A 23,565-nucleotide genomic window follows, 5' to 3' on the forward strand; every position below is an offset into this window, starting at 1 on the left:
AGTCAGTGGCTAATCCATGAAGAGTGGCTTTAAGGGTTATAACCCTTTCTCTGCTGGGTCTTATTCCGATTTCTCACAAAAGTTCTCTGGGGATGGGGTCAGAGATGCCATTACACTAATTTCACAGTTTAGGAAATTGTGACTGGTTGAGGCAAAGTGAGTTTTCCACGCTCATTGACTCCAAAGTTATCATTCTAACCACTGGCCATCAAAAATGTTTCAGTAATAAAAGTTTATATGTGTTCGATACTTACATAGTTTCCAAAGTACTTCTAACGTTGTTATTAAGCATTTAGAAGTAGAAAGAAAATCAAGGAGAAAATAACAATGATACAATACACCAGAATTTGTGGGATGCAGTCAAAGCAGTACTTCAGGGGAAATCTATGTCTCTAGATGCTTATAACAATAAAATGGAGAAATAGCAGATCATTGAAATAATCACGCAAATAAAAAGAAAACTAGAAAAAGAAGAAATTTTAAATCCCCAAATAAATGAAAACCCTCAAATTAAAGGAGAGATAAAGAAAATTGAACGCAAAAGAAAATGGGGAAAAAACAACAATATTGAATTAGTAAGTAAAACTAAAAACTGGTTTTATGAAAAAACCAATGAGAGAAAAGCCATTATTTAATTTGATTTAAAAATTAAAAATTAAATTTAAAATGTAAATTTAAAATGTAAATTAAATTAAATTTAAAATGTAAATTTAATTAAATTAAATTTAATTTAAAAATTTAATTTAAATTTAATTTAATTTAAAAATTCAATTTAAATTTAATTTAATTTAAAATTTTAATTTAAAATTTAAAATGTAAATTAAATTAAATTTAATTTAAAATTTAAAAATTTAAAACTTTAATTTAAATTTAATTTAGTTTAGAAATTAAATTTAAAAATTAAAAAAAATTATTTAATTTGATTTAAAAAGATATTAAAAAGAGAGTCAAGACACAAGAATGTGAATTGAAATCTGTTCTAAGATATAACTCTGATCTAAACCTTCTACCTCCTGAGATACTTTGATATCCTGAGCCAGTCATTTCAACTCTGTCTCAATTTCTTTACTTATAAAATGGAGATAATAAAATGAGATGATAATCGTGAAGCACTTTTTAAACCTTGATTTGCTATATAATTGCCATTATTATTATTTACTTATGATACTCCTCTATTGAGCTGTTAACTTGGAAATAACACAGGACTATCAAAGTAGAGAGAAAAACCACTGTTTAATCAGGACAAGAATAAGTCCAATATTTGGCGCTTTACTCAGAGTCTGACACTGAAACTTTTACAGGGTTTACTCCCTAGACTCTGGGGACATTATCCCTGGGAGTGCCACCACGCTAGATGACAACTCCAAGGAACAAAAGAAATTGGGGAACCTATTTGGGGAGAGCCAGGCGCAGGGAAAGATGATTGTCATTGCCATAGCTTCAAGGAAATGGGAGTGTTCAAACTATACTGACAGGATACAATCAAGCCTGGGAAAGGAATCATAGCCAGAGGCTACAATGGATGCTAAAAGGTGGGGGGGGGGGGGGTCCCTGTCCAGGTGTGGCTCTTTCCTGGGAAAGGGTCTCTGATAAAATGGGGAAGACCACTTAAGACAGTGATTCCCAAAGTGGGCGCCACTGCCCCCTGGTGGTTGCTGCAGTGATCCAGGAAAGCGGTGATGGCCACAGGTGCACTTGGGGACAGTGAATAACTGTAAGGGGGCGGTGATAGTATGTGACAGGGGGCGCTAAGTAGTACTTTTTCTGGAAAGGGGGAGGCAGGCCAAAAAAGTTTGGGAACCACTGACTTAAGACAAAAAGGGTCCTTAGCATATGCCTAGCTCCACCTAAATGGGATTGCCATTTACCCCAGGGTCCATTATTCAGTCTGAGGCTGCTAGCTTGAGATTCCCTTCAGGGTGGATTCTCCCGGGAACAAGGAACAAGTACCAGCTTTGGGCTCTCCAACTTACAAGCTAGTCCTAAAACTTGGGGTTCATCAGATGTTACTAGGCTACAAGTTTGGGGTTTCTAGATTCCACGTCGACAAAGCCTTCCCAAGGGCATTCTACCTAGACGATGCTTGATAAACAACGCGTGAATGAACGAGCACACTTACCTCCGCTGGACACAGTTCTTGGATTTTAAAATGAAATATCGATTTAAAGTAAATATGATTCCAGTTTGTTAAGATTCTGAATCCAGAGGTAAATGTGGGAGTGTGGCTGTCTTTGTAACATCAAAATGGCTCTGGCGTATTGTTGCTGTATTCCATCCCAAACGCTCAGGAAAGTATGTCCTGAGAGCACTTAGTGTTCTGCACTTGAAAACACATTTCGAAAACTGACAGTCCAAGGACACTCTGAGTCTCCCAAGAAGGGAAGGACAAGATAGCTGTGTGCCCTAGACAAAATTTGAAAACTGTGCCCCCTGTGGGTCAAAGGCATGGCACTGCCTTTGAGCCTCCATAAAAGAAGTCATCACCAAGTAAATACTGTTCCTCTACGGAAAGTAAAAATTCCAGGGCTTAAAATGTGAACATGGATAAAAGTCATATAAAATGACCTTTTGTGTGCCTTTTGGAGTGACATGCTCTCCTTGCCATCCTTGCCCCTGGCACCAACGATCTGATGTGTTCATTTTGTCAGTGTGGGAAACTGGGCTTGGAAGCTTTACTCAATGACAGACAGCAAAACCTCATAACTTAATAGGCTCCGATAGTTAAGTAAAGTCTTATTGATTTCCAAAACAGAAATGTAGCAAAATATAAAATGGTACAGTTTATTTACTTATTTTAAACCCTTACCTTCTGTCTTGGAGTCAATACTATATATTATACAGAAGAGTGGTGAGGGTAGGCAATGGGCGTCAAGTGACTTGCCCGGGGTCACACAGCTGGGAAGTGTCTGAGGACAGATTTGAACCCAGGACCTCCCATCTCTAGGCCTGACTCTCTAATCGCTGAGCTACCCAGCTGTCCCCAAAATGGTACAGTCTAGAATATAAGAACTAGAAGACAACTCAAAGATTGCCCAGTCCAACCCCTTCCTTTTACAGATGAAGAAACTGAGACCAATAGCTCTGCCTAAGAACTTCATCAAATAAGCTGCTCGAATTCCCGAACTCATTTTCTCAGACTTGGGCTGAGTGCATACAAAGTAGAGTCTTGGTGGCAGTAATACCATATGCTTTATCTTCCTTTCTATATGTGTCTCTCTAATATCATGCTCTGTGTGTGTCTTGTGGTTTTTTTTTTTTCCTTCCTTTGTGGTAGCAAAGCTATGAGTCCCTTTTAGAACTTTAAAAAAGCTGGGTATCACTGAACATTTTATAACCACAAATGAACATTTTTGGCATACGTTTTACAGATGTTTGCTTCTTTGATTCTTCAAAATGAAAGCATCCCTACAAATACTCCATAACTAGGGGGCAGCTGGGTAGCTCAGTGGATTGAGAGCCAGGCCTAGAGACGGGAGGTCCTGGGTTCAAATCTAACCTCAGACATTTCCTAGCTGTGTGACCCTGGGCATGTCACTTGATTCCCATTGCCTACCCTTACCACTCTTCTGCCTTGGAGCCAATACACAGAAGTTAAGGGTTTAAAAAAAATACTCCATAACTTTAAAGATGTTCCTTTAGATTTCTGACATTTATGAAAGTGTCCCAAACCTTCTGCTATCTCTGTATGCATCCATGTAAGAGGCAGCCTTCCCAGGGGAGAAAGAATGGCCCCGGAGTGAGGAAACCTGGGAATCAGTCATGCCTTACACAGAGACTGAGCAAGACCATAGGTGCCCTCACACGGCACCCCCAGTGCCTTCAAACAATTTTTGAGGACTATACGTTGTGGCAAAAACCATGTACATCTGGTGGAGAGCAGAGATTTCTGGGATGAAATTAGAGCACAAAAATGTGCTCATTTAAATACTGCAGTGTTTGCTTGTTTCTTCCATTTAATCATCCTCCAGCAAATCAAGGAGCTATGAAATGTTTTTGAGGGGGTGGGTGGGGGGAATGACCTTGAAAACATGAATAATCCTTCAAAGTATGGGAAACACTTTTCATAGATTATCTGCTTTTAAACTCACAACAGCTCTGGGAGGTGGGTGGTATTATTATGCTTATTTAACAGATGAGTAAACTGAGGCAGAGGTGAGGTGACTTGCCCAGGTTTATAGAGCTAGTAAGTGTCTGATACCAGAATCAGACCCATATTTTCTTAGTTTCAGATCCAACTTTAGCACGGATGCAGCCAAGGCCATCCAGTATTTCTTTAAAGTTATTGAGAAGGGGGCAGCTGGGTAGCTCAGTGGAGTGAGAGTCAGGCCTAGAGATGAGATGGGAGGTCCTGGGTTCAAATCCAGTCTCAGACACTTCCCAGCTGTGTGATCCTGGGCAAGTCACTTGACCCCCATGGCCCACCCTTACCCCTCTTCCACCAGGGAGCCAATACACAGAAGTTAAGGGTTTAAAAATAAAATAAAAAACTTTTCTAAAAAATAAATGTTAATAAATGTTTAAAAAATAAAATAAAATAAAGGTATTAAGAAGGCATTTGATATTTTCCTTGAACTAATCAAGAAATACTCCCAATGTCTAGGCACAAGGGTATAGCCTGAGGTGAGGTGATTATGCCCATATATTAAGAAAATAATAAATGTCAAACTTCAGAGAAAACATCCCTTAATCACTCTATTTGCCTGGATTATCTGGAAACCAATATTGTATAGACAGATGTTTGCAAAGCAGCTGCTTCTTCGTGGGTTTTCACATAAATGATGTCCCCGGGCGGGCAGGGTTCCCCGCCCCCCTTTTTGGTAGCCCCGGATTCTGAAAGCTCTTCAGTTACTTAAGCTGTCGTTTCCCATCGCCTTCATTTAGGAGCCTTTCTAGAGCATTAGGCTCCTAAGGTGTTAACTGGGCAATAAGGAACGTTTGTCCAGTGGGTAGCGCAGAACAGAACGGAACCTTGGAAAAACCCAACAGAGGCTGCTCAAAAGAGTCGTCTAAGGTTCTCTCCTGCTGGAAGCTTCTTATCTTTAGGCGAGAAAGGCTGGGGGAGCTGGGGAGAGAGTCGCCCTAGCTCGGGTGTCTTCTTGGATCTGCAGGTTCCCGCACGATTCGGGGCCAGTGGGCTGGGCACTGGGCAATGCCAGGGCAGCCTCCGAGAGGTATTTTTAGCCCCTATAAAAGCTCGAGGTGGTTTTGGCTGTTGCTGCTGTCAGGACCATCTCGGTTTGGGGATCGCGTGTCCCTCCCCGGGCTGAGCCCGGGAAGGCTGGGCTGGTGTCACAAAGGTTTCCTGTGTGTCAGCAAATTTCGTTTCGCCTGTGACTGTTCCTTAAGACTTGAGTAATCAAGAGCGAGCTATCTGCAGGAACAGGCGCCGGAGCCCGGGCCGCCCAATCATCGGGGGGGGGGGGGGGGGGGGGCGCCACTCAACCAGCCGTCTCCTCCTCCCTGGGGCCCCCACCCCGGGCTGCCGAGCTCCAGAAGGCGTGCTCCAGGGGACTGAGAGGAATCACCCCCTCCGGCAACCGTCTCGGGCGGCCAGCTTCCTGGCTCAGTTCTTGCTTGGGTGGCGGAGAGGAGGGAGAGCCAGGAGGCTGGGCTGGGGCTCGGCGCGGAGGGAGGGAGGGAGGGAGGGAGGGAAGGAGGCAGAGAAGAAGGGAGGGAAGGAGAGAAGGAGGCACGCCCCTTAATTCCCGGAGGAGAGCTAGCGAGGGCTCCAGGGCGAACTCTGGCCCCGGGGCTCCTCCTAACTCCGCCCCCGCTCGCTTGCTAACTCACTCAATCACCGGCGGTCCTCGCTCTTCAGCTGTCTTCCGACTACTGCCCAGTGCCCAGTGCCCGCTGCCCTCTGCCTAGCGACCCTGGCTCTGCTTCCGTGGGAAGAACGCCTGGGACTGGGCGCTGCCGCTGAGGGGGACGCGGCGAAAGGAAAGGCCAGGCGGCACTAGGACTCCCCAGCCCCGGCTGCCGAGGGAGATGGGGGCGGGGGCCCCAGGCCCCCCAGCAGCCGCAGTCGCAGCCACAGCCGCGCAGTCGAGTCCCAGGTAACCGGGAGAAGAGCGCAGAAGGAAAGTTGAGCTCTGCAGAGGGAAGAGGCGCGGCGGGCGCAGAAGCCGGAGTCAGAGCCTGAGCAGAAGTGGACTGAGCGCCAGCGAGGGAGCCTGAGCCGGAGCCCGGGCGGGCTGGATAGTAGGAGCTGAGCCGCGCGCAGCCTGGGGCAAAAAGGCAACTAGAGCCGCAGCACGAGCCGGGCCGGGCAGCTCCCCGGAGGCGCGCCCCCGAGGCCCCGGGGAGCGGCCACTCCAGACCAGCTCCCGCCGGGTGCACCGTCCATCAGGATCTGCAGGTCGGGGAGTCTGGGGGAGGGGGGGGGCGCCTGGGAGATCGGAAGCAGTAGGCCCTCGGCCGAGAAGCGGGCGGAGGACTACGGGGAGGGCAAGCCCGATGGGAAGGCGCGTCTGCGCGTCTAGAGAGCCCGGCGCTGCCCGCCAGGGTGAGCGTGCCCCCTTCGCCCTCTTCCTCTTCCTGCTGCCGCTTGACTCCCCCGCTCCCGCTCTGCCTCTGGGCAGATGCCCCCTCTTCCTCCTCCCAGACCCCTCCTCGCCCGCTGAGGCGGCCCAGCCATGACCGACGTGCCGCTGTGGTCTGTGCTCCCCAACGGGACCGAGGTCCCCCCGGCCCTGGGCTGGGCAGCGGGCAACGCGTCGGGCCCGGCCCCCAGGTGCTCTCTCACTAAGACGGGCTTCCAGTTCTACTACTTGCCCGCCGTGTACATCCTGGTGTTCGTCACGGGCTTTCTGGGCAACAGCGTGGCCATCTGGATGTTCGCGTGCCACATGAAGCCGTGGAGCGGCATCTCCGTGTACATGTTCAACCTGGCCCTGGCCGACTTCCTGTACGTGCTCACGCTGCCCGCGCTCATCTTTTACTACCTCAACAAGACCGACTGGGTCTTTGGCGAGGCCATGTGCAAGCTACAGCGCTTCATCTTCCACGTGAACCTGTACGGCAGCATCCTCTTCCTGGCCTGCATCAGCGTGCACCGCTACACCGGGGTCGTCTACCCGCTCAAGTCCCTGGGCAGGCTCAAGAAGAAGAACGCCGTCTACATCAGCGCGCTCGTGTGGGCCGTCGTGGTGGCCGCCATCTCCCCCATCCTCTTCTACTCTGGCACGGGCGTCCGCAGGAACAAGACCATCACCTGCTACGACACCACCTCGGACGAGTACTTGCGCAGCTACTTCGTCTACAGCATGTGCACCACAGTGGCCATGTTCTGCGTTCCCTTCGTGCTCATCCTGGGCTGCTACGGGCTCATCGTGCGCGCTCTCATCTACAACGACCTGGACAACTCGCCCCTCCGGAGGAAGTCCATCTACCTGGTCATCATCGTGCTCACCGTCTTCGCGGTGTCCTACCTGCCCTTCCACGTCATGAAAACGCTCAACCTGAGAGCTAGGCTGGACTTCCAGAGCCCGGGGATGTGCGCCTTCAACGACAGGGTGTACGCCACTTACCAGGTGACCAGGGGGCTAGCCAGCCTCAACAGCTGTGTAGACCCCATTCTCTACTTCCTGGCCGGGGACACTTTCAGGAGGAGACTGTCGAGGGCCACCAGGAAAGCTTCCAGAAGAAGTGAGGCAAATTTGCAATCTAAGAGCGAAGATATGACCCTCAATATACTGTCGGAGTATAAGCAGAACGGAGACACGAGCCTATGAATTTCAGCACCCACGGGCTGCCCTGCCCGAGGGTCCCGAACACCTTCATTTAAAAAACAAAACACCAAGCAAAACAAACAAGCAAAAAAACAACACCCAGAGTGAAATGATAAATAGAGCCAGAAGAGTGGGGAGGGAGGGAGGATCTGGGCTAAAGCTCTTAAACAAGAATTCCTTTGGCGAATTTAGAAAGACTCAGATTATTCTGAAGGGGGAGAGAGAAAGACAGACGAAAGACAGAGGCAGGGAGAGATAAAGCATTTAACTTTTTTTTTTTTTTCCCAAATTGGATCATTTCCCCTAAGGTCAGTTTATTAAAACAGTGATCGCCATGAAATGCTTTTAATTTATGCTAGTTCAAAATTGTCCTCTTTCAAACGTACAGGTAGGCATGTGTACAATCACATTTATATTTGGGATTTTTTTTTTGTATTTATAATTTCTCCAGGATATATGACTGGCTATGACTTTAGGTGGTGCACCTGCAGTCTTTATTATGATGATTTTCCTACTTTGCAATTCACATGAGCACTCTACTGATTCCCCACATCCTCCAGATATTTAGGATTAGATCAGATCCGAAAGCAATCCTCCCAGTTCTTTAGGCAGCAAGTGAGGGGCCCCCTGGGGTTTGAAAGAATAAAACATTTTCTGTTAGTTTCTGAGCATAAGTTTCTGACTGTCTTCACGTGGACGCTGGCTAGACAGAAGTCATTGAGTTGAAAAATCTTGAAAGGTGATGATTTTCTAATTCTAATTTTCAGAAAAAAAATGTTTATTATATCTTGGGTGCTAAATATTCGATGGTGGAAATCTATTAATTGTCTTGGACAGAGTCACAAATTTAAATTATGATAGTAAATGGGTTTTGTTTCCTATGAAATATCTTGGGATGTTTGAAATCTTAGGTAAACATGCTGTTTATTGGCAGTGTTGCTGTTTAATACCACAGGGGTTGGTTTGTTTTCCAGGATGAGCTTATCCACATCTGCAAAAACATCCAAAAACAAAACAAAACAAAACTCTGAACTGATGACTTATAGGGCAAACTGACTAAAGTTGAATTCACATGTTAAGGCAAAGTGTAGCTGGGTATGGTTAGTATTTGGGTGTGATTGGCAGCTTTCCAAAATCTGCATGCTCTAGATATTTAAAAAAAATAAAGCCACGCGCGGCTAAAGCTTAATTATTGTCATGTAGGAACCAGAACAAAAGTTCTGGGGGGAAAGGACCTCTTAAGTTATCCTGAAAGATGTTTGAAAGTATTATAACAGTAGTTGAACATGCATAATTGATAGGAAAAAAATCTTAAAGTTTATAAATTTGGTTTATAAAAGGACAAACCATGATCTACTTTTACTAGTCCTTGCTTTTAAAAATGGGAGAGAAAATACTGTATTTAAATACCTAAGATCATTGCTTGACAGCATGGCAAAGCAGGCTAAATGATTAATCATGGAAATTTTTTTTAATTTTTTTAAGAATTACTTTAAGAAGAGATGGCTAATGGGGGAGAGAGTCGTTTATATATTACAGATTTGCTCCTCTGGGCATTAATTGTCAAATGCTTCCTACTTCTCTAATGATGCTCCTTCTGTGTTTGAACACATTTTGAAATTATCACTCAATCCCAGTCCTGTAAATTTTTTTCACTATATATTATACAAACTTATAGAGATGAATATACTCTGCATCCCCCAAACAATCACAAAAGCTCCCCTGGTACTGATGAGATTAATATTGAGGATAGTTTCATTTTGTCCAGTGAATCTGCAGAACTAAGGTTGACAATTGTCTTTAATTCTAAGACTCCAAGCAAGGAGCTGACATGGTCACCAGTCATCATATTCTTTGAGAACAGAGTGGCATATGGAGTTGGATCTTGAAGCAGATATGTGGGACACAAAGTGACAGATGAATTAATGCTGTCTTTGTCATTAAATAACTCTGTAGAGCTGGAAGGATCCTTTGAGATCAGCTAATCCAACCCTCCTGACTTAAGGTGAGGAAACTCAGTCCCTGAAAGGATTTGGTGATTCTCTTGGTCTGCACATCTGTAAAAGCCTTCGGTGTGTCATCTGTTATCTGTCATGGTGGATCTGCAGTTTTATATAGGGAAAACAAGTCACCAAAATGCATTTAGCAAATCCAGTGCCAGTGAAATGAAAGCAGACAGTGATGTTTCAAACCTAAGTAGGTCTTTGCTAAAGTGTTTTTTTGTAGCAAATTGAGAGGTTATTCCTATAATCAGTGGCAGGAGAACAGAACACAAAATACACATCATTGAATGACTTATTTACTTGAGTGATGTTATCTGGAGCAACATTAAATACACGAATGACAGAGAAAAAAGGGAAAGTTTGTGCCTGGCCCAGTGAGTGGGGCCTCCCTAGTATTCCACTTATTTTAGGGTTCTTTTTCGAACCGGGGACACCCAGGCCTGGGCAGCAGGTTGCTTTCCATGCCAGCCTAACCCTGTGGAACATGGACATTCAGCGTTACTTTCAGATCCTAGAAAACTTTCTTTCAGAGTATTTGTGAAGCTAGTCTGGGGAGTGGGAGAATGACTTGGAAGTGTCCTTTTACTATTTGGATTGTTTCTTTCTGTTTCCTACTTTATACCTCACATAGGAGACTGTAATGACATGTAAGGCATCCTGAAAACCATGCCAGAGAGAAACAAAGATTGACTTGGCTGCCTCTACTTCCAAGCAGCCTCCATGGCCCACAGGGATTTCTGGTAGCTGCATCCATCCAGCTTGGAATAAACTGAGGATCAAGTTGAAGCTGCAGCAGGGCTCTCACCTCATAAAACCTGGAGAGACAATTCATGGGACCCGAGGATGTGCGTTGCTCAATCTTGAGCAGCCACCATGTTGGCATTACTGAGACATGAATTTGTTAATATGCTCTCATTTATCAGTTCATTGAAGTACTCAAAAGTGATGAAAAGTGCCGAACCCAGATGTTTCTTAGCACCCGAGCAGTCAGTGCTGAAAGCCTGCCAAATCTCTTTGCTCCTTGACCTGAATGGGTACGAAATTGAGAAGATCTGGCTTGCGGGAGGCAGGATTTCTAAGTTCAAAGCTTCACGGGCCAGTCAGCTAACCCCCTGGTGAGTTCAGATTCCACAACCCATCTTTCCCCCCCATTGTTAAAAGGGAAATGGAACAACAACTCTGTCACCAGGGCATTGATGATTCTGAAAACTGCTAGAGACACATAGAACATGCCACTCATTTTCCAGAACCACTCCATCCCAGGCACTGGCTTAGCATTCCTGTGCGGATGTCAGCTGTGATGTGGAAACGTGCCCAGGAAATCTGTTGAAACTACTAACTTTCCTCTTGGAGGAGACTAAACTGTCTTTGGACACAAAGGATGCCATTAATAATAGGGGCTGGAACTGCACCAGCAACAGAGCCTGAAAGTTTGATACTAGATGTCAAATCTGACCCATCCATTATTGCTGGTCATCTTAAAGACTCTTACCAGATTATTTATTGATGAAGCAACTGCAGTCCATTAATTGTACAGATAGGATCGGAAACTTTCCTTGGGAGAGCATTTTTGATCCAGAACAGTGATGTAAATTCTATTTATTAAAATGTATATCCTCAGTGTAACAGATAGCTAGCTGTATTTGAAATCCATAATATATGTGGCATGGTGAAAATAAGGAGCGAGGTTTCCTAGATCTCTATGCTTTTCAAAGTCAGCCTCTTAAAGAATTGGGTTCTCTTAGAATCATTCTTTTTGTACAGATTCTAATAATCGCTCCAAGTCCACTTTGTGAAGCTACTTGTTCAATTTTCCCTAACAGAGTACTTGCATGTTTGCCTTTTAAAATTGGATTTCTGATTTTATATGTAAAGACTTCATTTTGTGTCAAGCCAATATAGGATCACACAGCAAATAGAAAATATTTTAGTCTAACCGGGTCCGTAGGGTATACATTTTGTGAGGTTTTGCAGTAAAATTTATACTATCGTTTGTGTTGGGGTCAACATTCTATCCCTTTCCAACTATCAGGGCTGCTACAGTTGGTTTGCAAAAGCAAGAGCTTTTGCTGCAACCCTGCATTACACGTTGTAAAAAAAAAAAATGCATGAAACTCATGGGTGACCACTATTTAAAAAATGCAACAAAGCTGATCTCTATTCAGAGCACATCTAAGTCAGTGTGCTTTACAAAACCAGTAGAGAGGCATCCTAGACACAGACCTGGAGTTTAAAGGAGAGCTCTTAAAGGGAAATGCAGAAAGAAGAGGTAGGAGGATGTGGCTACTTCATCCCCTGCTGAGCTCTGTTTACATTTTCCCTAAATGGCTTCTAGCCTGTCTCTCTTTGTCAAGTGAAATTTCTTGGACTCGCTGCTTTTCTCAGACCCAGCATTTCTGAGTGGCACTCTCACACCTTAAGTATCATCATAGCAGCTGCAGGCTTGCTGTTGCTTTTACGCATTTATGCTCAATTGCCCTGCTTGAGCCTTCATTTTTAGCTCCAAACGTTTTCTCCAGTGAAAAACTGTGTGACTTGGTGGCTGAGTTCTGTTACAACTTTAAACTTCCTGTTAGATACTTTATAATCCAAAGCGTTGCCAATTAACATGAAGGGAAAGTGTATGCATTACATGGTAGATGTTATGTGCATTTCGATTGGTGTCTTTCAGTGCTCCTGTGAAAATGTTTATTTTTATATTTTCTGTTCTGTAATATTGTTGATTAAACTAGGTTTATTTGTGAGGAAGAGTGCCATTTGATTTGCCTGTGGAAACAGTGTTACTTGATATTTGAGGGCTTTCTCAGGTTCAGCTAAAGTAATCAGACTACAAGAAAAAAAAAGACAATCGTGCATTTTTATGAATTAAATGCTCACCATTTTCTAAAGAGCATCATTCTTTTGCATGCTGGATGGTTTTGTCCTGACAGCCTTTTAACAGAATTCTTTTTTCTCTGTTAGTGGTGGTGTTATTTCTTGGTGTTAGGCATGGCACTCCAGTCCCTAACTTTTCCAGAGGCTACAGAATTTCCATGCAGCCAGGAGTTCTTGATATCCTAACTATCAAGGCAACTAAGCCTGAAAATAACCCAATAAAGCGATGAAACATTGTTTTGTGGGTCTTAGAGTCTTGCAGTGTTTTGACACTCAGAGCCTGCCTAGGTTCTAATGTTCATTGTTTTAAAGATTTGCAGGGGGAAAGTGCAATTGTTCAAATGCATAACTCCACTCTGTAGGAGCAGGAAGAGCACTGGGAGGACATCTATTCCACTTTTGAAAAAGTGAGGAAGGTGGATGGCAGAGAAATGAAGCAGCTTATGCCCAAAGTAGCAAAGCCTTTTTGAACCCAAACCCTCAGATTCCAAAATCTAGCACTCAGTATTTGTTGAAGCTTACCTCTTAGAGCAGGGGTTCACTTTTTTAGTGTCACTCCCCTTTCCTATCCTGCCCACATGCCCCTTATCAGAATCCTTTGCTTTTTAAAAAATCCTATTTGAAGGAATAGCTATATTTCACTTAAAGGATAAAGAAATATTTTCCCCCAGTGAAATTCCCAGACTTTCTGAAATCTCCTCAAGTTAAAAATCCCTTCTTTAGAGAATAGATTTTAAGAATGGAAAATCTTAGACATCATCCTTCATTTTACACATGAAGAAACTGAAGCTGAGAAAAGTGAATTAATTTACTAAAGTTACACAGATAAAGAGCACAGGCAGTATTGGAACACAGATCTCCAGACTTCAACATAAGGCATTTTCTATCAGACCAAATACAATCCAGCAAAAGCCACAAAACCTATGCTAGAGCAAAGAGACTAACACCTATATTTAAATCTATTAAAAGTATCTCATTTCATTTAGGACCACTTCATTTTTTTAAACCTTTACCTTCCATCTTGGAGTCAATACTGAGTATTGGCTCCAAGGCAGAAGAGTGGTAAGGGTGGGCAATGGGGGTCAAGTGACTTGCCCAGGGTCACACAGCTGGGAAGTGTCTGAGGTCAAATTTGAACCCAGGATCTCCCATCTCTAGGCCTGACTACCACTGAGCTACCCAGCTGCCCCCAGGACCACTTCATTTTGCTGGACGTCAACTATATTGCCAGATTCACAAACAGCTCTGCCCTTTCCCACAACTGACACCAGCTGGCTACCAACCTGCTGATGAGCTCATTTGTGCCTAGGGCGAGGGCTTCCACACACACCTGCCTCATACTTGAGACTATTAGGCTTTCTTTCCCCAAATACCGAAGTCTGAATTAAGAGCTAAATACAGAATGCTGCTTAAATAGGTACTTACCTTCCTATGAACTAATTTGAATGGAAAGTACTTGTCTTTTTCTAGCTACTTTACATCCACTCCAATTGCTCTGATGCTAACATTTTGTTTCTTTGTTACCTATAATTAGGCTGAAATATCAAAGGTCTACAGGGAAAAATTTCATAATTACTTGCAATGTAACAATAACTGTTCACCATTATATACATTAGTGATTTCTAAGCACTTTACTCATGACAATCATACAGAAAAAAAATAATAATAATAGCAAAGCTATGCAACTGAGCAAATCACTTAGCACTGTTTGCCTTTGTTTACCCATCTGCAAAATGAGCTAGAAAAGGAAGTAGGAAGCTACTCCAATGTCTTTGCCAAAGAAATCCTACAAGGGGTCACAGAAGAATTAGATATGACTGAAAACAATTATTAAAAAATAGAGCTCTACCTATACTGTAGCATTTGAACTTTGATCCATCCCTGGGAGGTAGGTACTTAAGGGATGATTCTCCCCATTTCACAGAAGATGAAAATGAGGCTTAGAGGCTTTCCCACGATCACGTGGCTAGTCGATGTGGGTGGCCATGCTACTTGTTCCTAGCTTGCTCCCTACAACCTTCTTGGGAAGAAGGCGACACTTACTTAATAGCAGTTCCTATTTCTATACTACTTTAAGGCTCCTGAGGAACATTTTCCCCACAATCACCCTGCAAGATGGGGGATGCATATTACTCTTAATTTAGGTTTTACAGAGAAAACGGGCCCAGAATGATTTGTTCTAATCATGCAGCTAACAAGTAGCCAACTATGACTGCAACATCCAGAATTTCTCTGAGAAGGCTGTGGAGGACGAAGCCTAGACCTCTGATTTCATTCATTGTAGGGAAATCCCATGAAAACAACTCCTTTCATAAAGGAAGGCTGGAAGGAAAGAAGAAAGCAAGCATTTATTAAGCACTTACTATGTGCCAGAATATTGGGTAGGTAGGTGGTATAGTTCATAGAACAGTCTAGAGTCAGGAAAATCTGAGTTCAAATCCTGCCTCAGATCCTTACTAGCTGTGAGATCCTAGATAAGTCACTTAACTCCATTTACTTAGTTCTTATCTGTAAAATGAGCCAGAGAAGCAACTGACAAACTACTCCACTGTCTTTGCCAAGAAAACCTCAGATGGTTCATGAAGAGTTGGACAGGACAGATATGGTTGAACAACAGCAACAATGTGCCAGGATATTGGGCAGCTAGGTGGTACATTGAATAGAGTCCTGGGCCTGGAGTCAGGGAAACCTGAGTTCAAATCCAACCTCAGATACATACTAGCTGGGTGACCCTGGGCAAGTCACTTAACCCTGTTTGCCTCAGTTCCTTCATCTGCCAAAGGAACTTGAGAAGGAAATGACAAACCACTCTAACACCTTTGCCAAGAAAATCCCAAACAGGGTCACAAAGAGTTGGCTATGACTGAATAACAGCAAAAATGGACCAGAACTGAGTGATATGCTTTCCAAATACCATCTTATTTGATGACTCTTGTATAGCTTAGACTCTTGTAGAGTTGCTTGGAGCCCTTCAAAGTTAAGGGACTTTCTCAGGGTCACTTAGCTGGGATGATTCAGAAGCAGGACTTGAACTGAGATCTTCCTGACTCTGAGTCTGGTTCTCTCTAGCTGTCTCTCACTGAATGGTTACATGGGAATCTTTTGATGGGGAAGAAGCAGAAACTCTGGTAGAACATCGTGAATACAACTGCCTACATCAGGGATTTTGAGGAGACCAGAGTCAAGATGAAATGTTCTTATTGCCACATTACTACCAATTAGCAACACTTTAACTTCTCTCTGCTGCTTCTAGAATCATTTGTGCAGAGCATATTAGCAATGATGTTGATGTTTTTTTGTTCTTCTTGTCTACTCATTCAGAGAAGTCTTCTCTGTGAGGCTCTGGAATATCTCATCACTTATCCCTATTTGCCAAGAGACGTTTTTCCCTTTCTTTCTCTTCAAGATCCATAATATATTACCGAGATGCTGGATAGCTTTATTGGCTAAGAAAGTCAGCTTTGGAGTCAGGAAGGTAGATTAAAGTCCTGTTTCTGAAAACACTGACAGCATAAACAAGTCACTTTATCCCACAGTGACATCAATAATACTCGAAGGTCAAGAGTTATGAGAAAGTGACTGCTCTTAATTAATGGAGGAAGTCCCCATAGTACTGCCTTCCTTTTTAGCCCAGCCATTCCCAAACTATTATTGTTTTTCAGTCGTTTAGTCATGTCCAGCTCTTCATGACCCATGAACCATAGATATTCATGGGGTTTTCTTAACAAGGATACTGAAATATTGTCCTTTCTTTCTCCAGTAAAGCCAGTGAATACTTTATGTTTATGTTTTTGTTTACTTTTTTCTATTACTTTTTTCATCTTAAATTTTTTTCATTATTATATGATTCCTGTTTTCTCCTTTCCCTCATTCCTCCCCATTCCCAGAGTTGACAAGCAATTTCACTGTTGTACATGTATATATTATCACTTGAGACCATTTCCATATTATTCATTTTTGTAAAAGAGTAATCCTTTAAAACCAAAACCCCAATAACATACCCATATAAACAAGTTATAAATTATATGTTTTCTCCTGGGTTTCTACTCCCACAATTCTTTCTCTAGATGTGGACAGCATACTTTCACAGAAGTCCCACAGAATTGTCCTGGATCATTGCAATTGCTTTTAGTAGCAAAATCAGTTACAAATTTATCATCCCACAATGCTACAATCTCTGTATATAATGTTCTCCTGGTTCTGCTTATTTCACTCTGCATCAGTTCATGGAGGTCTTTCTAGTTCTTATAGAAATCCATTGATTCATCATTCCTTATAGCACAATAGTATGCCATCACCATCATATACCACAATATTTTTCAGCCATTCCCAAATCGAGGGACATCCCCTCATTTTCCAAATTTTGGCTACCAGTGGATACTTTTTGTCAGGCAGAGTCACACAGTTAGGAAGTGTATGAAGCTGGATTTGAACTTCTCTAACCACTGACTCACAACTGCCTGATTTTCAAACCATATCCTTTAACAAATATAGGGTATCTTAAAAGTTTTGGTACAGTTTTATGTTTCTTGAAGCTCTTTTGTGAGAGCCTGCATTTTTTTCAAGGATATTTTGACTTTATGTAGAGAATATTAACTTAAAACTGGGAAGGGATCATAAAGATTATTGAGTTAACTCTTCATTTTACAGATACTGAAGTACTAGGGGATAAAGAGGCCTGACCATGGTCATATAACGACTGAGTGTCTGACGTGGATTTGAATCCAGTTCTCTCTGACACTGAGCCCAATCCCCCATTCTACCCTATTTCCCGGTATAATTAAGGGCAGACTTATACAGGCATCTGACTTTGACTGCAGAGACAGCCTATCAGATGCCCTGAGGGCTTCAGCAGAATGGTCTCTCCCTGACTTTCAGGGGAGCTGGAGCCAAGTGATACATTGCACCTCCTGGGCAAAACTAGTTTGTAACTCAGCAAGCTTTGGTGCTGCTGGTAGCAGGACAGCCAGCCCACTGACGGTGAGGCAAGAGAAGGCACAAGGCAGGGCTGTCAGGATGGGGGAGGGAAAAGTTCTGTATTTCCTCCTCCAAAAGGCATGATGGGCAGGTATTTTCATTAATGCTCCAAGAGGGAGCTAATATAAACCTTTGAAACTGACAGTCATGAAATGCCAGAAACCTGTGAAAATATAGTTTGTATAGATCAAATCAGAACTCCAGTGACTATTTGGGATTATCTGATTTAGGAGAAAATGAGAAACTTGAATAAAAATAAAGCCTTTCCATTTTATGCCACAGCTTTGGAAAGTAAGTAAAAATGTTGAAAGAATCATGACTAAATGAAATTTTGTTTTAAGATCATTTTATTAGGGTCAGCTTGGTGGCTTAGTGGATTGAGAGCTACACCTAGAGATGGGAGGTTCTGGGTTCAAATTTGGCCTCAGACACTTCCTGGTTGTGGTGACCTTGGACAAATCACTTAACTTCTTAGTATTCTAGGTAGATTGATAATATTATGTGTTGCGGAGTATGTGGCAATCTGCAGGGAGAGAAGGAACTTTCTCACTTGGGACTTACCAATACCAATGAAATCACACATCCAGTCCCTATCCTCTACTTAAGGATGAGGCACTGTCCTAGGTGCTGGGGATAAAAAAGAAAAATGAAGACAAATAAACTGTGTTCTTTAAGAACTTTCACTGGGGCTAGGGGGAAGGGGGATGTTGGCTGGGTGGCTCAGTGGACAGAGACCCAGGCTCAAAGAAAGGAGGTCCTGGGTTCAAATCTGCCCTCAGACACTTCCTAACTGTGTGACCCTGGGCAAGTCACAACCCCCATTTCCCAGTTCTTACCACTCTTCTGCCTTAGAACCAATGCCTAAAATTAATTCTAAGATAGAAAATAGGAGTTTAAGAAAGGAAAAAAAAAGCTTCCATTAGGCTGGGAGGTAAAAATGTAAACATAAGTAAAACATAAAGTAATTTCAGGAGGAAGAGACAATCAACACAGAGGAATCAATTCAGACTTCCTGGAGATGTGGCACCTGTGCTGAGCCTTAAAGGAAGCTCAGGATCCAGAGATGCAGATGAGGATGGAGCACATTCCAGCATTGGTTTTATATTGGGGGGTTGGTGAGGGAACAGCCTTTCCAAACCAACTGAAAGAAGAAGTGGAATGCCCAACAGGCACGAATGTTGGGCTAATTTAGCTGGGATACGGGGTGTTTGGAGGGGAATGAAATTTGTCTGGAAAGGCAGCTTGTGAAGAGATTTAATGCCAGTGGTGTTTGCAGGGGAGGGGGATTATCCTAGAAGGGATTAGAGAAAGTGAATAGTGGAGAAGGACTCTGAGGTGGAGGACGAGGGTGACCAGAACGACGGTGGTGCCATTGACAGAATCGGGGTGCTCTTCACAACGTTATTTAATACTGATTTTCAGTTTGGGAGTTCTCTTAAGCTCACATCACATATTAGCAAGTTTCATTTTCTTTTGTGAGAGCTGCTCATCCTTTCCACAGGCAGCATGGACATGGATCCAGGAGATCCAAGTTTGATCATCAGCTCACACTTTCTAGCTCTATGACAATGGGAAAGTCATGTTTGCCTTTCTGGAAATGGAAATAATGCTACTTCTGTCACTGATCTCACGAGGCTATTGTGAGGAAACAATTGGTTAACATTCAAGTACTAAATGAGAGCTTAAATTCAATAAATGCTTTAAAATCTGCAAAGAATATCATAAAAAGGGTCTTATTTTGTCTTCACTGAAATTCTGGGACCTTCGTGCTATTGTTATCCCCATTTTACAGATGAAGAAACAGACCCAAAATGGTTAAGTGACCTGCCCAGGGTCACATAGCTAATATGTGCCTGAATCTGGATTTGTACTCGAGTCCTCCTGACTCTGGGTTCAGTGCTCTAGCTACATACTATTTGGCTGCCTTTATATTAAATAAAGGAAAAAAAGTAACCATTTTGCCTCCATTTCTAATAGCCTGCCTCTTTTTTCTGAGATGCTTGGATTTTTTTCAGGCTTCCTGGAGATTGTCCCTTCTTTTGATAATTGCCTTTCTGAGTCCATAATTTTCAGGCAGAAAAGAAAAAAATTGAAATAAATCACAGTTTCCATGGATATAAAGTCAACCATCACTCCTATCATTCAGTTAGTTAGATTTAAAAAACAAAAAACAAAAAACAAAAAACGTAACTTCTTTCCTTGTCATTGTCCCATATTCTGCAGGAGACACAATAGAAGCAGAAGAAAAGAAGCAAGTATTTGGACTCTACCTTTTTTTTTTTTAAAAAAAGTAAAATCACTTATTAGAATTTTCTCTAGGCATGTGGTCTGTGGTTTTGGTCAAAATCTCATTTCTGACAAGTTGCTGTCCAGTTTTCCAAGTATTCCATCAAATACGGAGTCTTTGCCATCTCTGCATTTATCAAACCTGGCAACTGGATTTCTTTGCTTCTGTATATTAGGTATCCAATCTGCTCTGTTGATCTATTACCCCATTTTCAAATCAATCCTAAACAGATTTGAGAATTACTGCTTTGTAGTATAGGATAGAATCTGGTCCTGTGAGGTCCTCTTACTTCCCACTTTTTACAAATTCTTTCCCCTTGAGATTCTTGACCTTTTTGTGCCTCCAGATGATTTTTGTTAGTTTTTCTAGATCTATAAAGTTATCCTTTGGTATTTAATTTTCATGGCACTAAAAAAGTGAATTAAGGTTATCATTTTGATTATATTTCTGCTTGCATTAATATTTCTTCGATCATTTAGGTCTAAATTTCTGTAAAGATGATTTGTAATTATATTCATATAGTTCTTGTGTGTATCTTGATGAGTAGATTCTAAATATTTTTTACATTTTGTAATTAGTTTCAGGAGAAATGCTTTTATACCTATCCGTGTCAGCCTTTATCAGAATGATAAAGAAATTGAGATGATTTCTGTAGATTGATTTTATATGCCCCACATTTTCTGTAGTTATTGTTTGAAATCATTTTAGCTGACTTTCTAGGGTTTTCTAACTATACCATTTTATCATTTGCAAAAAGGAATACTTTTGTTTATTTTTTAACAGATGCTTATTACCTTAATTACATTTTCTTCTATTATTGCTATAGTTAGCATTTCTAGTACTGGGTGAAATGGAAGTGGAGACCAGAGAGAGTCTTGCTTCACCCTGATTTGGTTGGAAGGGATTCTAGTTGACCTCTATTACATATATGGTTTTAGATCTATATTATTTGCCATATAATAAGAAGTCTATTCCTATTTTTTAGTATTTAAAAAAATTAATGGAGGTTTTCTTTTGCCAAAAATTTATTTTTTTGCATCTACTAATGTGATTATATGATATTTTTGTTCTTGTTGTTAATATGGTCAATTATGTTTATAGTTTTCCTAATATTAAACCAACTCTGCATCCCTGGTATAAATCCATACAGTCATAATCAATAGAGCTATTGGTGTGTAGTTTTCTTTCTTAGTATTTACTCTCCCAGATTTAAGCAGTAAGACCATCTTTGTATTATATGAGGAATTTAATTCATTGTTTGGCCATTTTTATAAACAATTTACATAATATTGAAATGGATCATTCTTAGAATATTCAATAGAATTCATTTGTGGATACATCAGATCTTGTGGTTATTTTTCTTTGTCAATTCACATAAAGATTATTTGATTTCTTTTTCTGAGATTGGATTGTATAACTTCTCTATTTCTTGTTCTGTTAATATGGGAATCTCATGTTTTTATATTCCCCCAGATACAAAAGGCCACATCATAAACAAATTAGAAAAAAAGGAAGGAATTAACTTTCAGATCTATGGAGAAATGAAGAATTTGTGAACAAACAAGAGATAGCTATGATCACAGAATATGAAATGAACAATTTTATTACATAAAAATTTAAAGCTTGTTCACAAACAAATTCCAGTGAAGCTAAGATTAGAAGAGAAACCATTAACTGGGAGAAAATTATGACAAGTTTCTTTGACAAAGGGCTCATTTCCAAGCTATATAAAGAACTGATTCAAATTAATGTGAATAAGAACAATTCCCCAATTGACATTATCAAAGGGTATGAAAAAGCATTTCATAAGAGGAGAAACTCAAGCTCTTTGTAGGGATATGGAAAAAAAAGTTCCAAATCACTGTTAATTAAAGTAATAAAATTAAAACAATGCTGAGGTCTCACTCCAAAGCAATGAGATTAGCAAAGCTGACAAAAAAGGAAATTATAAATGTTGAAAGGGCTGTGGGAAAACAGACAGGCACAGTTAGTGGAGCTGTGAATTGATCTGGCCATCCTAGAATGCAATTTGGAATTCTATCTCCAAAGTTACTGAATTGTGGATACTCTGATGCAGTGATACCACTGCTAGGTCTACCATCCAAAAAGATGAAAGAGGGAAAAGGTCCTATTTACACACACACACACACACACACACACACACACCATCTTTTTTTGTGATGACAAAGAATTGGAAACTAAAGCTTTGCCTATCATTTGAGAAATAGCTGAACAAATGTTATATGCATTATGCATGTAATAGAGTACTGTTGTTTTCTAAGAAATGATAAAAGAAAGAAAAAAAACAGTTTCAGAGAGATGTAGGAAAATATAAAAACTGAAACCAAGTGAAGTGAGCAGAATCAATTCTTTAATATCAATATAAAAATAAAGAATTCTGAATGTCTTAAGGGTACTCATCAATAAAGCTCAGCCATGATTCCAGAAGGCTGGTGAGGAAAAATGCTGGCCTTCACATGTCAGAGAAATTATGGATGAATATTCAAATTGAGACACCATTTTGAAAGTGATCAATGTGTGGATTTGTTTTGTTTAACTCTGCTCATAAGATCCAAGAATTTGGTTTTTTTTCCATTTTCAGTGGGTCCAGGGAGGTGGGAAATAGGAATAAAATAGATGATCGATAATTGAAAAGACTTTAAACTTTATTTTAAAAATAAAGAGCTTACTGTCTAAGTGCTTGGCAGCAGTAACATCTAGAACAGTGGTTCCCAAACTTTTTTGGCCTACCGCCCCCTTTCCAGAAAAATATTACTTAGCACCCCCTGTCACATACTATCACCACCACCTTACAGTTATTCACAGCCCCCAAATGCACCTGTGGCCATCACTGCCTCTCTGGATCGCTGCAGCACCCACCAGGAGGTGGTAGCGCCCACTTTGGGAATCACTGGTGTACAGTGTTCTCCTGGCTTTGCTCCTTTCACTCTGCATCAGTTACTGGAAGTCATTACAGTTCGCATGGAATCCCTCCAGTTCATTATTCCTTTGAGCACAATAGTATTCCATCACAAGCAGATACCACAATTTGTTCAGCCATTCCCCAATCAAAGGACATCCCCCTCATTTTCTAATTTTTTTGCCACCACAAATAGTGCAGCTATAAATGTTTTTGTACATGTCTTTTTCCTTATTATCTCTTTAGGGTATAAACCCAGCAGTGCTATGCCTGAATTAAAGGGTAGGCAGTCTTTTAAAGCCTTTGGGGCATAGTTCCAAATTTCCATCCAGAATGTCTAACCCAACTTCTACATGCAAACAGTTCACATTTTTTAAGAGTTTTTTTTTTTAATTTTAACCCTTACTTCCCATCTTGAAATCAATACTTTGTATTCGTTCCAAGGCAGAAAAGGATTAAAGAGTGGACAATGGGAATTAAAGGATTTGCCCAGGGTCACACAGCTAGGAAGTGTCTGAGGCCAAATTTGAACCCAGGATCTCAAAGCTCTCAATCCACCAAGCTACACAGCTATCCCCAAAGATGATTTTGTTTTGACTCTAAATCTTTTCTTAGGAAAAGTAACCAGTTCCTTCAAGTGATTGTCATGTCACATTATTTTCCTATGGATATACTTAAAGTAGTTACTGTTTAAATGGCTCTTTCTGAAAATTGGAAGCCAAAGTGCAGCCAAATGAACAGAAAATATATATTCTAATTGCAGTAATGGCAAGG

At 41.6% G+C, this 23,565-nt stretch overlaps 1 protein-coding gene across 1 annotated transcript; it reads left to right on the forward strand.

Moving 5' to 3' along the window:
* Nucleotides 1–6,469: 6,469 nt before the first annotated feature.
* Nucleotides 6,470–9,441, forward strand: P2RY1 (purinergic receptor P2Y1). Its single transcript, XM_044667684.1, has one exon. The coding sequence runs from the start codon at nucleotides 6,636–6,638 to the stop codon at nucleotides 7,731–7,733; it is 1,098 nt and encodes a 365-aa protein (XP_044523619.1). The 5' UTR covers nucleotides 6,470–6,635; the 3' UTR covers nucleotides 7,734–9,441.
* The last annotated feature ends 14,124 nt before the right edge of the window (nucleotides 9,442–23,565 follow it).

This window comes from Gracilinanus agilis, chromosome 3 (genome assembly GCF_016433145.1).
Source record: "Gracilinanus agilis isolate LMUSP501 chromosome 3, AgileGrace, whole genome shotgun sequence".
In the NCBI taxonomy this organism is placed as follows: Eukaryota; Metazoa; Chordata; class Mammalia; order Didelphimorphia; family Didelphidae; genus Gracilinanus; species Gracilinanus agilis.

Excerpts from the sequence above, each read along its gene's own strand:
- P2RY1 (XM_044667684.1), top strand. The coding sequence starts at position 6,636 with ATGACCGACGTGCCGCTGTGGTCTGTGCTCCCCAACGGGACCGAGGTC.